General features: G+C 42.3%; 1 protein-coding gene across 1 annotated transcript in view; it reads left to right on the top strand.

Annotated features, from left to right (window-relative positions):
- Window positions 1–10,456: 10,456 nt before the first annotated feature.
- LOC119488074 (neurturin) overlaps window positions 10,457–16,341 on the top strand; it is a 48,393-nt gene continuing 42,508 nt past the window's right edge. The window contains exon 1 of the mRNA XM_037769287.1: window positions 10,457–10,764. Coding sequence (XP_037625215.1) covers window positions 10,734–10,764 — 31 coding nt within the window. The 5' untranslated portion in view covers window positions 10,457–10,733. The remainder of the gene's footprint in view (window positions 10,765–16,341) is intronic.

Below are 16,341 nucleotides of genomic sequence, written 5' to 3'. Positions count from 1 at the left end.
GGGGCCGCAAGTGATCAACAACTGCTTCAGTTTGGAACCTTGTTTCCGCTGGGGATTAGGCATTGTTCCTCTCTTGATTTGTATGCCTAGATAAAAAAATGTCATGCACCTGTATGTATGTCATGGATGTATGAAGAGAACTGGATATAGCTTTGGAGGGGGGCTCCCGTTCATTCCTATGAGAGTTGCTCAGTGGTGCATGAAGCCAAAGTGGCTCGACTGCCGAGTGATAAAGTAACCCGGATCTTCCGTCAATCTTCTGCATCCATCGGGCCCATAGAGCAGGAGCAGTAGCGTTTCCTTTAACTCTGCCTCCCAGCTCTCGCTCCAGCCCCGGTCTGGGTCTCATTCACATGAACGTAGAAAGGGAAATAACTTTGGATTCGGCTATTATTTTATAACTTTTACGATTTAAATTAGGATGATTCAGCTGAGTTATAGACGTCTCTTTCTCAATGTAAGTCTATGGGAAAAAGTCTTTTTGGGCCCAATGGCGTCACGTGACGAACATGGAAGTTGTCCTACCGCCGTTTGGCCACTACAAAAATTAGCTTCAAAACCCAGCGCTCTTCCTGGGGACTGAAAGGGCTTGTTATATCTGTTCAACACAGGCAGTAGAATATGACAGTAGATTAGAAATAATTTTGTTTTACTTTTGTACGGCACTTTGTTGGCAGACGTTTTACTGGTTGCTCTCAGTCCAAAATGGCGGATGCGTAGCTTTGCTGCTGGACGCTGATGTTGCAATGGAACGAACAATTGACTTTCACTTCCTACCAATAAACATTATTTGGTTTAGCTGCACGGAACCGCTGCAGACAGCTGCATAGATTAAAATGAGAGCTTACCTGTTGGTTGACACGTGCAAGTGAAAAACACGTCTGAAATGCCTGCGGTCTTGACAGGGGGTAATTGTGGTTTCATTCAATCAAACATTACAGCAGTGGACGTTGCAGACACACGGCGGGTATCAGCTTTCTAGATTGTATATGCTGTTTGTCCTGTGCATTGAACTTTGTGGTTTCCCGGTTTGCTCCACTGTATAGTCATCCTTTATTTTTCTGTAACCTTCTATAATCTCTTTTGTGCAGAAATAAATACTGCAGCTCCCTATAGAGTCCCTTTAAATTGTGTCCCTCTATTTTTTGTCTTTGCGTTTTATCCTCATTTCTGACCTGTCTGCACATGAATGTAAACCTGGGCAGACGTCTTGACCTGCATGCTGCCACCAGAAGGACACTGTTAAGACCATGCGTGACCACCCAGGATAACTGTGACCTCATGTCACCCCCTCTGGCTGGATCCCAGGGGGCCAGAGGAATCAGTGACAAAAGGTTGGCTTGAACAAAGCCACATTAAGGTATCAGGTCCTTCAGAGCTACTGAGAGACTCCTTGATAGGAGGAGCAGCAGTGTGCTCTGTGAGACAGAGAGAGTCCCACTGAGATCCTGGGAGGTACAGCATGAGCAGTGGCGGGCCCTGACCTCAGGGTGTGTGCTGATTGCAGGGTAATGTTCAGCTTTGGGTGCCCACGTTGATGATCAGGGTTATCTTGTCAAGATTCTTCTGTCTGTGCCTGCCCGCTCTCTAACATCAGTGCCAGTTGTAATTGGCCCTGACTGAAAAAGCATGTCATGTTTGGCAGTCGGCTTGCATCTCTCCGTCACTCATCCACTTTGCTCCATAAAACACACGCATGTGTGTGTCTTTTGGTTCTGAAGTTGCATGTAAGTAGAAGCTTACAGGCAAAACTACATCAAATAACTTGACAGAAGGTCGGGTTACGCAGGTTTGTGCAACCTCTTCCGAGATCCCATTTCCTCCACATTATTCATTCTGCACTAACACACTGTTTGTGCAGCTGATACCCACATGCCTGAAAATACATCATACTGGCTGGGGCTAAACGGGTATTGAAATAGAAATTATTTCAGCCATCAATTCCTTTCTGAAGGGTTAACCCATCATTCTGCTTGCAAGGAAAGGTTAATTATATCCTTTGGGAAGTGGAGGAGAGGATTGATGATTTAGTGCTCCATGTTTGGTAGAGAGTTATGGGAAAATAATCAGGTGCAGCCGGTCAGACTCATATAGTAGGATGAGAAGCAAGGCCTGGCAGGGAAGCAGAGTCGACTTATGGAAGCGGCAGAGATGGAAGGTAGAACTCATCAAGAGTGGATTTAGGGGAAAAAAATCTGTTGCTTGAAAGTAACCATGTTCTCAAGAATGTAAAGAGCCAGAGGCCAGGTTTTAATGTAGGCCTAATTATCTGCTCATTATGTCAGCTTAAATCATGAAGAGCAGCCTATCCCCCATTTGAGACGCTGTTTGCTCAAGTAAAGGTAGGGTTGGTAAAGATTTTAGAAAGATTTTTTGTTGTATTAGTTGAAATTCTCATTACATCCTGACAGCAATCAAAAAAATCAAATGACAAAAAAAACTAAAATAAATCCGGTATCTGTGGCTGTCGCAAGACTGGAATAAACCCGGGCCGAATGCAATGATTGGACGGGCTACCTACCTAACTGTCTGCGTGTCACCGGAGTCTTCCACAAGCTGCTAACTTCACAGCTGTGAGCACTAACAATAGCCATGTTCGCTGTTCATGTTCATTATGATACATTTACGTTCATAATGATAATTTTGGGGGTGGGGGTTTGGAGGGAGGTCTGAAGGGACGGACTGTCAAGGCTGCGAACTGTGAGCAGCGCGTGGCGGCTGCGTTACCTGTTGTTTTTTATTTCGCCGTCCTTTTTAACAGGTTCGAGCAGCCACACTGCCCGCGTGAGACTTCACGTCTCCTCTAGAAATTCGAGGTCTCTCCTACTTTTAACACGAGCTGCGCGGTTCACAGCATCAACAGCCAGTGAAAGTGATCTTTTGACTTTATATTGACATCATACCAGCAACATTACTACACTTTCAATGTCTATATCTGTAGAATATGTCCCCCATATAAAAAAGTAAAGATTTATTTTTAAAACAACACTTCCTGCTTTAATTTCAAAATAAAAGCCCTCAAGCATTTTTTCTGGGGACAGAATTCCTTAATTTGTTAACACAAGGCTTTTATTCTAAAATATGTGCAGGACAGTGTTGTAGAACATGCAGTGACTTGCAGGGCTCCATGAATGAATATAGTACTGGGTTTTAATGGTGGATTATTACTATTATTTACAAATTAACGTTTACGTTTTTAACCTTTCTCTGTCTAAAATGAATATAAATTACATTTATAATGAAATGAAATGGACATTATGAAAGGCAAACTCTAATTAGAAAGAAAGGGCTGGCAGCAGCAGCAGCAGCAGCAGCAGAAACGCAGCTGGTCTTAACACCCAACACGTGAATCACACAGCCGTTAAGCGAGACAGCCGCCACACGCTCCTGACGTTCCCTGTGTGGACAAAACACAATAACATTTTTTTAAATATAGTGTACTTTTGCTAGTTTCTCCAGATCACCCACCCTGCCTTTAAATTCTACTGTCAGTATGGTAACAGTTAGGAAGCCCTCACCTACAGTGAATCAAATCGATGTACACTTGAACAAAATCAATCGAAACTAAGGATGATTCTGATTGAGCTTGAAAGTTGATAAAACAACTCAATCTCAACTGTCAAAGGTCCACTTACTAACTTGTTCCAGAGCTTTCAAGCATATCATGCTATATCTTCATGCAGATTGAGATTTCTCAGTCATCATGGGAAATATAGAAGTTCAACTTCACATTTTTCTGAGCACTTGATTGAAGTTGTATGAGAAGGTGACGTTGCTCAGCCCGCAGCTCGCACGAAAAGTTGTATGAATTACACAATAATTCACGAGGCATTTAACATGCAATAAGAACGGCGTTCTTGCTTTTGGCGTGTCATGTGTACGCCATGTAGTCTGTATTGACTGAGATGTAAACGCAACAGCATGAATATGCTACGCTCAGAGCTAGTGACGTAGAATAAAAAGTGAGAGAGACTGCTTATTGAGGGCGGGAGGAGAGGTGGATGGGTCCAACAAACACAGGACTTTCAACCAGAAGACCGGAGTTTGTGCCCCAAAGTGTTGTTGAGTTCTTTTGAAGTTACTGTATTGTGTTTGTTTTTTGGTGACATTTGTGACGTGTTTTCCGTACTTATATTATGTGTTTACATACGTATTTTAATTAGTTTATGTAGCTATTTTAAGCCCAACAATTATGTTTTTTCCTGGAGTCTGGAGTCTGTACTCTACCTCTGCTCTCCAAGAAACCATGTCTGGGCTGCACCAGCAGAGGCTGCGGCCCCCAGCAGGGAGTCTCATTCTCAGCCTGCCCGACCCACACACACTCCATCCTGCTCAGCCACTAAGAAAACACCGGCCACCCGCTCAGACATCCAACACTCACAAAATACTGTCTTCAGATAGATGTGCTACTGCACTTCAGATGCTGTTTGACTTTGTTCAGTAAAGTGCACTCAATTCTGTTCTGAGTTAAAGGTCAACTAGGCAACTTTCAGCCCTAAATGACAATCTGCTAGCCTCAAATGGATGCCAGAGGACTTCAAAACCCAGAATCCCTGTAAGGTAGTCTTACCCCACTTCCTACCCTCCTACTTCCGGCACCCTTGCTCGGACCACACTCATCTTCCAACTCTGCTTTCATTTTGATCTCAACTACACATCTGTAAAGTTTCGTGACACCATATCGCCAAATGACGGTGAGATGCTGAGTTGGTTGAAAGCTCCAGAAAAAACAAGAAAAATTATTATTTTGTCAAAATAAAAAAATGTGTTTTAAATGACTAACCGCGGTTCAGCTATGTTGTCTTTGCACAAAACTCTTTGGCCTTGACGCAGGATTGCCTTTGTGTCTTTAAGAGCATTATGTATGTATGCAGCCAGTTTGTGTTACATGTAGAGTCCACTTGAATACACACACTCATGTTTACCAGCTGAACTCTGATGCTTCATACTGAAATATGAGACAAGACATCTACAGTAACGTTGATGAGTCTGACTATCTGTTCACTGCTGCAAAGGAAACTGATTTTGATCTTAAATTCAGATGTTTGTGCAAAATTAAACCGATTTGATTGACAGAGCAGCAGGGTGAAGAAGATCCAAACTAACAGCGAGATTTGGAAAAATTGTGACCTCAAAGTCAGACGGGTCAAAAAACACGAGCAGTCAGACCATCAGACAGGTTGGAAACAAACCAACACTATCCACATTATGTAAAGGTGTATAAATAGCACAACATTACAAGGACTTTCCCCGTGTAATGAGTATGCATTTTAGGCTTTTTGCATGTCATTTGTACGCCATGTAACAAACCATGTTAATGGACGCAGATTTAGGCAATAAAACCACTCACTTAGGACTTAGGGAACAAAACCACTTAGGTTTAGGAAAAACATCATGGTTGGGCTTCAAACTACTATGCGTCACCACACTCCCGATGCACTTTCTTGGAGCGTTTATTATTGGTTGGGTTACTGCAGATGTGTTTACTTTATAGTTAATAGGATTGTAGGATTTGGTGGCATCTAGTGGTGTGGTTGCAAAGACTGCGGTAACTTGAGCCACCGAATGCAAGCCCGTGGTGACGCCGTTGGCCTCGCTCAGAGGCCATCCTTACCATAATAACTCTACTTTGGGAACAACGGTGGTCAGACGGCGGCTGGCGGTGCCACGGTTTCACCAGCTTGTTGAACTACGGCGGCCTTCAGGTATTGTAAAAACGTGAAAGTCTCTCTCTAGAGCTAGTGTTTGGTTTGTCCATTCTGGGCTACTGTAGAAACACGGCGGAGCAACATGACGGACTACGTGAAGAGGACCCGCTCCCTATGTAGACATGAAGGGCTCATTCTAAACCAGGGGTCTCCAACCTTTTTTCCTCTGAGAGCTACTTTGACAAAATGAAAGCGGCCGAGAGCTCCTCAGATTTTATATTATTAGTAACATTTATTCACATTGCTCAGCTCCATCCAAACCAGCTGAATAAGCTTCTTTTGTGTGAACATTTAGAAAATGTTGATTTCCAAACATTCACATTTTTTGACATCTTAAATTCAGCAGCATGTGCATGTTTTTTTTTTATGTATGCATTTCTTTACATTTTCAATGTGTCAAGCTCACACTATTAAATTCAGATCGATTAATGTCATAGAAAACTAAACAATGTTGTTATTTATTTTACTGTCTGTCCACATATCACTGTATCACATCACTTCCCTTCATCATCTGTAGTTCACATGCATGTATTACATGCATTCAGTCTTTTTAACAGTTAGTGAAAGACAATACAGCCAGCTGGGCCATATCGCTGGAAAACCATCTGCACCTGTCCATGTCCTGTTCTAGCTGCTCCACAGCATCCGCAGACAGCGCAGACACTCTCCTTGCCACAGTATTAGCACCAAGTTGTACATCGGCGATAGCAGACATCATTTCTGTCTTACTTTTATGGTCCTTGAATAGCGTTTCAGCCACCATCGCCTCTTTTACAATCAGTGAAGGGCTTTTTGTGCTTCGTTAGGATGTTCGCCACTTTAAACAAAGCCTCTGTTGCTGCGTTGGCCTTCTTCGTCGGTTTGGTAAACAGAGACGGTCGTCTTTTAAGCCTTGTTTCCAGCTCCTTTACCTTCTCTGTTCGTAGACTGCTACCAGCCGGAAAGTCCCGTGAAAAGTTGTCGTGGACTTTGGCGTTACATCTTCTACCGACGCTCACACCGCAAATGAGACACACACACTTGTCATTCACATTTGTGAAAAAAAAGCCCCGGAGGCTGAAGCAGCGGGGCTGAAGCAGGAAAAGCCAACACTAGGATCAGCATTGATTCATGGAGAGACCTTCGTTTGGTCAACTAACATTACTGCCAAGCAGCTGAAATATAGAGTGATATTGTGGTTTTAGCTGACGTGTGTCGCCTCACTGTTTTGAGCGATGCTCGTTCATGTCTATGTAGAGCGAGCAAGCGCGAGCCTGCGATGAATTTCGTTGACTTAACGGCCACAGGTGTCACTGTTAACAAGCAATTCTGAAAGTTACAAATAGTCCCTTTAAGGCTTCAGTCTCTTCATGTCCTCTTCCGCATGGCCAACATTATAAATATAAAAAGATTGTGTAAAAGTGACGTGCTTGAATAAAAAATGAATTAATTTGAGATGAATTTGAATGAACAGAGATGGAGGAGTGGAGAGAAGATAACTTCTAACCAGACACAGAGGATGGAGGTGACCCTGTTGCTCTGGATGGGATGTGAAGGTAATTCCTCCATGGCGGAAGTTCAAAAGTTAAGAGGTCTCCGGTATGTTTTGGGTAATTTTTTTCTCCTTTGTTCACAAGTTTTTACAAGTATCTCTGACTTCCTCAGCAGTGACAGGTGGTCCTTCCTGTAGAGCAGACGCACTTCACCGAGCAGGTTAGTCATGAATAAATGTGTGCTCGGAGCGGTGCGTTCCAGGTCACTCCTGAGTGACCATCTGAGCTGCTGTCTCCTGCCCCGCTGACCCTGCCAGGCCTCCGCCACTATCCCCTCACCCGCACCCATTAGACAGCCTTTCAAGCTAAGAGGAGACCCTGGTTGGCGAAGGGTGGCGGGTTCAGGCTCCAGCAGCGATCAACCAGCCGTCGCTGCCCATAGAAGGAGCTGCGGCCTTCAGAGGGTTTTAATCTCGTGTTTTTGGCTTGGGGGCTGCTGGAGATGCTGTGTGGAGCAGAGGGAGGAGGGGTGGGGGGGTGTTCCTGACTGCAGAGCCACAATCAGCAGAGGGGTTTAAAAGGCTGGAGTGGAGTTTTACTTGAGTCCCAGCCAATCTAGATAAGTCACACAGGATTGAGGGTTGCACACCAGTGCTTGGAAATGTGTTCCTGAAACCTGTACGCTCTTTTCCTGTGCTCTCTTGGCAAACAGTTTGCTGTGTCCGAGATAGTTTATCATTCAAAAGAACATTGACTTCAGACGTTCAGATAGTATCCCCACAAGGTGGCATTTTATAAAACAATTTGAAAAAAATATTTTATTTGCAGATTAACCAAGAAAAAAAAAGGAAAAGGTATGTGCAGCAAAGACAAAATACATTGTGTACATGTTTCCATGTACGAATGCATTCCTGTGTACATTTACACTTATCTATGATGACTATACAAACATTAGTATACAATGCACATATAGTATACAGTACATGCATGCTCCCATGCATGAATACGTAACTACAGGTGAGGAAATAATCATGAACACGCAAATGCCATGCATGTATATACTGCATATATATATCTGAGAAATATTGGTATATTTTAACATTTGGCTGCAAAATAAATCTTAATTTAGATAGATGATAGACACATACAGTACACAAATAATGAAACTGAATAAATAAGTAGAGGTAAGTAGTAATCCTGTGTTGATGTGTATGATGTATATGATATGCTCATAGAGATAGATGGGTTCTAATTTTTTAATTGATGGGCGAATTATTTGCACAAATTGAATACCTTAAATACCTTCAGAGTGATTTTTCTGCTGCTAATTTCCTGTATAGAAGGCATCTGAAAACCGCAGTGCAAACTGGGAAGTTATTTTGGCCTAACATAATTCAACTGAGAACTAGAGATGGCTCAAACAGGTTGAGTTAAGTAGCCCACAGCCAGTGGGCAACCTCCGCTCCTGAAAAGTGAAGCCAATACGGAAGTGCCTTAAACTTGAATTCTTTCTGTCCAGCAGGGGGCGACTCCTCTGGTTGCAAAAAGAAGTCTGATTGTATAGAAGTCTAGTCCAGCGGTCCCATTTAGACCATGGATGTATAGAGAGAACTGGATACAGCGTTGGAGGCGGGGCCCCGGTCATTCCTTTGAGATTTGCTCATTAGCGCATGAAGCCTAAATGGCTCGACTTCCGTCTGGAAAAGTACCTGTATCTTGGTGGATCTTGGGCAACTGGGACATGCGCAGTAGCATCCCCTCGGTCACATGACTTGGTCACGGGGTCCCAACGTCACGCCGTCGTCATGGCTTCCGCTCCAGCCTCGGTCTGGGTCTCACTCACATGAACGGAGGAAAGGAAATAACTGGATTCAGCTATTAGTGCGTTTTACAACTTTAAAAACTTCATTTTTTTAAATAAGGACTATTAGAGTGTTCGTACTGGGAAGTTGATTCACCTCAAAAAAAATTATCCGCTGAGTAACAGACGTCTCTTCCCAATGTAAGTCTATGGGAAAAAGTATTTTACGTCCACTTCTTATATACAGTCGATGTCCACAACACATTTTTTAACAAGATATCTCAAAATGGTTCTACCAAATGAGACCTTCGTTGTCATGGTTACAATGATAACCACATGGTTAAGATTAGGGCATGATGGAAACCAACGTGAACTGAAACGGACAGCGACCAGCAGTCTCCCGCTACAAATACCTACATTTTGTCCAGCTATAATTACATAACCTGGCTTCCTCCCTTGTTTCTGATGGACAAGAGTCATAATTCCTACGGCCACTAGAGGGCTTTGTTTCTGTCGTTTCTCTTTAGAAGACAGCTCCCCCGGTTACTGCATGTGAATTGGTTTCAACCCGCCAACAAATTTACGTTTCCGTACAACTGAACTGCATTCTCAATTACATTTTGAGGGAAACTTATTTTCTCCCGGATTACGGTCACAGTTTTTAAAACGTGGTTAAAGTTGTAAATTGAAACAAAACAAATCTTAGGTTTAGTGAAAAGAATATCATGATTAAAAAAAAATTAACGTTGAGTTTTAGTTTCACACAGGACACCGGTCTCATGGGTTTGTTTGATGTTTGTTTGACCCATCCACCACCCTGACCTCCGACCTACACGGAGTTCCGCAGACTATCATTACAAACGTATTTGTGATACGTCAAAAACATCCGTAATCCTCGCCAAAATACATTTCCCTTGTTCCCCACCTTAATTCACAATGCAGTTTAGTTGTATGGGAACATTATTTTTAGTAGACCAGTTGGTTTTGGTATTAAGGTAGATTAGATTCTAATTTGAGATTCAAATGAAGTAGTTGCTACTGCATCAGCATAAAAGTTCAGAGTGCTGGTTGTACTGGGCTTTCTCTAGAAACTGGGAAATAAAAGCTGCACTAGAAATAGCCTCGAGAGAGAATGCTCCTAATGCCTCACGGATACACTGCTCATCATCATGCTGATGTCTAAAAGTCATGGGAGTGGCTAATAACTTCACTGTCTCTGTCATCACAGGTCCACTGTGGACTGGGTCCTATATAGTGAACTTGTGAGAGAATATGGAGCCGCTGGTGAGCTGATCTGAATGCCACAGTAAGAGATGGTGTGATGGAGGAGGCAATATGACACCACACACACACACACACACACACACACACACACACACACATCTGGACGTGAAGCTTCAGTCAGCACACACCTGTCCTGCAGCAGGACGCACTGCGCGGCACGGCACTGCACGGTACGGCACGGTAGGCAGCTCCGCTGACAGCCAGCAGTGAGCTGAGTCCCGCAGGATCGTGCGCTGCGCGGTGCGGTGCGCTCTGTGCGGTGCGCTCGTTGGGTCAGTGGTGTGTGTCACTGTGTGCCTGTCATGTCTCCAGCCAGGAGGAGCAGCGGAACCAGGACTGCGCCACAATGCCACAGGATCTAACCGAGGAAGCAGCGCAGAGCTCCGCAGACTGTTCTCTCCCAGCAGTGTGTGTGGATTATTATTATTATTACATTATTACAGCTGAGAGCTCTTTACACGCACGTCCATGATCGGGAGGGCGAGCACGCTCCGCAAAGGTAAGACTGGTCATGTTAATGTTAATAACTGTTAATGCGCTGACTTGAGTTCAGTCTCAAAGTTCGTGAAGCGCATCAACCTCAATACAACATGATCCTCAGAGAGGTGAATGTGTGATTGGTTATATATTTGGGCTATTTCAGTTCAACTGACTTGACTTGAAAGGTTTGAACAACTTCATTGTTTTATAACAGATATGCCAAAAATATATAATTTAGATAGCCTATATATATGGCATGCATAGACATAATAATGGAGAACATTTGTAAAAATGTCCACTTGCTTTAGTCTACATTCCACATGCCTTTACATGAATTATGCCTTTACATGAATTATGCCTTTACATGGGTTATAACTTCAGAGGAAGTTGTCATTTGAAAGTTGGCACCGACAGTAGGCTATATGCAGATCAATGTGTGGGGTAATTCACTACATATTTCTTGCCAGGTACAGAAATGAGGAAAGGGGAATGTGAAGCGCAAATGGTGATATTAATTTGTTGTTATTGGTTTTCTTTTCTTTTTTTATTTCTCATATTCTTGATTGTAAACCATTTTTTTATCTGTTCAAAATGGACCTTAAGGGGAGATTTGTCAAGTTTGTAATGCTCGTATCAACATGGGAGTGGACAAATATGATTGTTTTATGTAAATGTATGTATATATTTATTATTGAAGATCAATTAACAACACAAAACAATGAGAGATATTGTCCAGAAACCCTCACAGGTATTGCATTTAGCATAAAACAATATGCTCAAATCATAACATGGCAAACTGCAGCCCAACAGGCAACAGCAGCTGTCAGTGTGTAGTGGGTACCCATAGAACCCATTTTCATTCACATATCTTGAGGTCAGAGGTCAAGGGATCCCTTTGAAAATGGCCATGACAGTTTTTCCTCACCAAAATTTAGCGTAACTTTGTAACTTTTTTTTGGGTCTAGCTATACTATATAGACAGTATAGATTGTAAGTATTTTATACAGATAATACTCATATATTTGATTGGAGAATAATTAAATTGATAGATTTCCAAAATATATGACCAAAAAATATAATTTGAAAATGTTTAAATGTTTTTATTAGATAAAAACAAAAACAATACATACAATGAATGGTGATATGAATGCTAATATATATAAATATAGATGTATATATTGCTTATGTTGAGTGGCAGCTTTACAGTTTATAACTGGAGATGTCTCAAACTCTGGGAAATCCCCTAACTGGTGGCTTATCTACATCTCCCCATCGGTGATTGCTATATATTTGAAATAAAGAAATGAGTAAATGACGGAGGCTTGCAGATTCAAATCATCATCTTAAAGGGTAACTTTGGTGTTTCTTTTTTTGTTTTTTGTTTTTTTTGGTCCAGTATTGAGGGACCAGCTGTGAAACAAGCTTTATATGTTGTGAGACTTGCCTAGGATATCGGTAATACTTTTGTTTCATAGATACAATTCATTTATCACAACAAAATGATTTTAGTATATCACTATATTAAAGTAAGTGTGAAAAGATTTTGTAATTGGAGATTATTTTTTTGAATTCAGTGAAATTGCATAATAGAAGTCATGAGCACATCTCCAGAGGCCTATTTTAGTTCTTTTTTGTTTTTTTTAGATATCCTCTTTGTGTTATCTGTATCTCCCAGCATGGCCATACCTTACATGGAGGAAAACAATATGCTTTTTACCCTGTCATTTCTATAATGGCAGCATTGTCTGTTTCTCATTACATTCTTCCATTTTGTAGGAGAATATAGATAACAAAGTGTGCCTCGTGTTGAGAGAGCAGGTTCTGCTGAGATGGAAGTGGAGAGTGTGTTTGGGACAACATTACATAGCTACAACAATGATTTGTTGGACTGAGTTCAGCTCAGCAGTGACTTGCTTCCCTGTCCAAGTGTTTATTTTAGGCACATCACTGTAATGTGTTAAGGCAATATTTAACAGCTCTCTGTATTGTTCGCAGAATCAGAATCTATTTGCCAAGAATATTACATGTGGGAGGAATTTGAATTCAGATTCTTTCACTTGATAAGCTTTTATCTGGACAGGATCACACAGGTTATAAAAGGGACAAGTAGAATGGTATGTCTAAAAGTGCTACATGTTGTATAATTTACTTAAATATCAATACATGATTAAGTGTCACCGCAATCCTGCTACACATGGTACCCAGTTTTGTTGTCCAACTGCCTGCTCCCTGTACACCTCAATCCTTCGGCTTTCGTCCTGGTTGTAAGGGTCCACCACCTCAAAACCTTACAGTGTGTCAGTGTCGGTGTATTAACATCACATACAGTACCTTCGATGGCGGTCGACATGCTCCCAGTTAGGAGAAGCAGACTGGCACGGATGCTAAGCAATGTACTGGTGTGGACGACACGTTAGTTCGGATCCAAAAGTCACACAATAACACAACAAACTAGACCAGCAACTCCCGTGTTCTGTGAGGTAAAATTACTGTTTTTGTTAAGGGAGTCTGGTGGCTTTGAAGACAGCGATATAACGACTTCAGTTCTGCGTCGGAAAGGCAAGGTAAAGCAATGAAAATATTCTAAATATAGCGTTCACTTGAACTGATATATGTTTTTTAGGTGGCTAAAATACGTTTCTCTGCTGCTCCGGTCCACAGACGCTTTACCTTACGAGTTCCTTTACCTTGAGTTCCTGAAAAGCGCTTTATGAGTTGAATTTATTATTATTATTATTATTATTATTATTATTATTATTATTATTACCTCACCATCAGACAGTCCTTTCTGACAGGGAACTGAAGCCGTTATATCACTCTCTTTAAAGCCACCAAACTCCATTAATAAAAAACAGTAATTTTACCTTGTAGAACACAGTAAAACCCCAGAAAAGAACGTAGATGGACCCGCCCTTTAAAGCTGTATTAATTGCTATTTTTAAACATTTTCTTTAAATTATTGAGCACATGTGTAATGTGAGAAGACTCGTATGGAATAATCACCCAACACTGCAGCTCTAAGAGCTTTTTGGCTGTTTCATTGTTTCTTTTGTTATTGTTTTATAGACTGCAAATTTATGTCATGGTTTAGTCATTAGCATTAGCATTCAAGCCCCTTTTGACAGCTGTTTTCAGCAAACAAGCTGTGATAAATCCACCATACACCACCTGTCCAACACCAAACAGCAGCTTAGAGACTAGCTGCTGAACATAGAGGAGCACTTAGCAGCTAAAGAGACAGATATTTTTTCACAGGAGCAGGTGGACACCAGTGAATGTTGTATTTACAACTGAGACCCCTTGTACACCAGTTGTCCAGATTGTATCTAGATATGATTTAACCTGATTACATTTACACTTGGCATTAATATGTGTCCACATTGGGATCCGATTGAGCTCCAATCGCTCTGTCTGAAAGGGCTGAGAGGAAGTCTGCATGAAGCACTGGCCTGCAGCTGGGCGCTGTGTGATGCGTGGACACATCGGCCTCAAAACGTCCCCGTTTAGGGGGAGAGGGCCCGCAAATGTGACTCTGAGGAATGACTACACTCGCACACACGGACGAGGAGAGGAGACACTGAGCTTAGCAGCGGCGGTGATCTCCTCCCTGGTCAGGGTGGTACAGTGACCAAAGGAGCGCTGGGAACGTGCTGCACACCCGGCCGAAGCTTTGAATGTTCACTGTTGTTTACTACCGAAGCTCCGGAGCCCAAAAGTGGTACTCGGTACAGCCTTATTTACGCCCACGTATAGTTGTTTAATGTGGATTGAAAGGGCAATTTCATTTACACTTGTGTTCAATGTGGTCACAATACATCCCTGGCCACCTCCGGAGGTGGTTCGGCCGATCAGATCACAATCCGTGCTCAATGTGTTTTGGGTGCATTTACACCTGTACTTTCATGTGCTCAAGCACTGTCTGATTGCAATCCAATCACCAAGAACACTTTTAATGCCAGGTGTAAAGGGGGCCAGACGAACTTCTATTCTCAGCCAGCGCTGTCTCCTACAGCATGTAATGCAGTTTAGTTGTATGGGTATGTCATTTTGTGGGAGACAGGATCGTCTTAGCACAACGTCTAACATATATTTTCAACCAAAACACCAACAACTCTCTTTGCACTTGAGTGAACCTTACCTCCCTCCTGTTTGCGCCTCTCTTCCCACCTGTGCACTCTGTTCGGCACTAAATACCACAAAGACAGCCAAAGAGAATTTCAGGGTCAGGAAAATACCAAACTGTCGGAGCGCTGCTTGAGCTGGTCATAGCGCTGCAGCCCCAGTAATAGGGCCCAGGTTGCTCTGCTAAATCTGCCATCTGTTAGCCACAGTGAGCCAACTTTGTCATGTTTACTGAACTAACGTGTCAAGCTACAACTCAAACCTTTACGGAATGGTTAACCAGAAAATGACCAGCTTTTGCTGGTGTCAAACCATCAAGGCAGATTTGAAGGGAAGACTGCTAAATTGCTTTACAGAGCAAACACAAATGGGTGCTGTTAGTCCAAAGCAGGCAGAGCTAAAACATGTGGCCGATGGTTTACAGTCAAAGGCAGATGAGGAGATCACGTTGGAGATGTGGGGTAGAGGTAGGAGACAGATCAAAAGGATTTAGGGAAAATGTGGTCTTAATTCGTAAAAACACCAAAACTAGCCTATCACTGCTGTGAGACCGCTGCTGATCATCTTGACCAGGGTCTGAATTGTTTACCATATTAATTAAGGTTTTCCAATTCATTTAAATGGGTGTTTTGAAAATACTATATATATGTATTTTAAGACCACTGGTCAAAGTATCAGTACCTCTAAATATGAGGCCATGGTTCTCAGCAGTAAAACAATGGATTGCCTACTCCGGGGTAGGGAATGAGTCCTTACCCCAAGTGAAGGAAATCAAGTACCTCAGGGTCTTGTTCACGAGTGAGGGGACTATGGAACGTGAGATTGGCCGTAGAATCAGAGCAGCGGGGGGGCGGTATTGCATTCGCTTTACCGCACCGATGTGATGAAAAGAGAGCTGAGCCGGAAGGCAAAGCTCTCGATCTACCGGTCAGTCTTCGTTCCTACTCTCAAATATGGTCATGAGGGCTGGGTCATGACCCAAAGAACTAGGTCGTGGGTACAAGAGGCCGAAATGGGTTTTTCTCAGACTACAGACTCTACATTAATTTATAGAAAACATACTGCGCACTTATTTTTCAGCATTTATTCTACTGAAAATCACTCCAAATAGCCTACTGTACACAGTACTGTACTGTACTTTGTTATAGTCACCTATAGTGGTTGTTTGCATTAAAACAAAACAAATCTTGGCAAGCTGCTTCGAGCTAGTGTTAGGAAGTTAAACAGGTACTAATTCCCTCTGTAATATCCATTTTATACTGTTGTGAAAACATCTCCTTCAAACAACTGGATTTATTCAAGTTTCTCGCCAAAAACTACATTTTACGAGATTACATTTGAACACATCATGATAACGTTGTAATTTACCTTCACCCAATAGTCATTTTTCCTGAGCCGACTTTAAACGCCTCATAACAATAACTCAATGGCCCCTCCGTTAACGTTCGTATCTCCGGTATTTATCCAGTCAGGA

The sequence above is a fragment of the Sebastes umbrosus genome, chromosome 5 (assembly GCF_015220745.1).
Source record: "Sebastes umbrosus isolate fSebUmb1 chromosome 5, fSebUmb1.pri, whole genome shotgun sequence".
Lineage (NCBI taxonomy): Eukaryota > Metazoa > Chordata > Actinopteri > Perciformes > Sebastidae > Sebastes > Sebastes umbrosus.
Note: the sequence above shows the minus strand (reverse complement) of the source record. Positions and strands in the feature narration are given on the sequence as shown.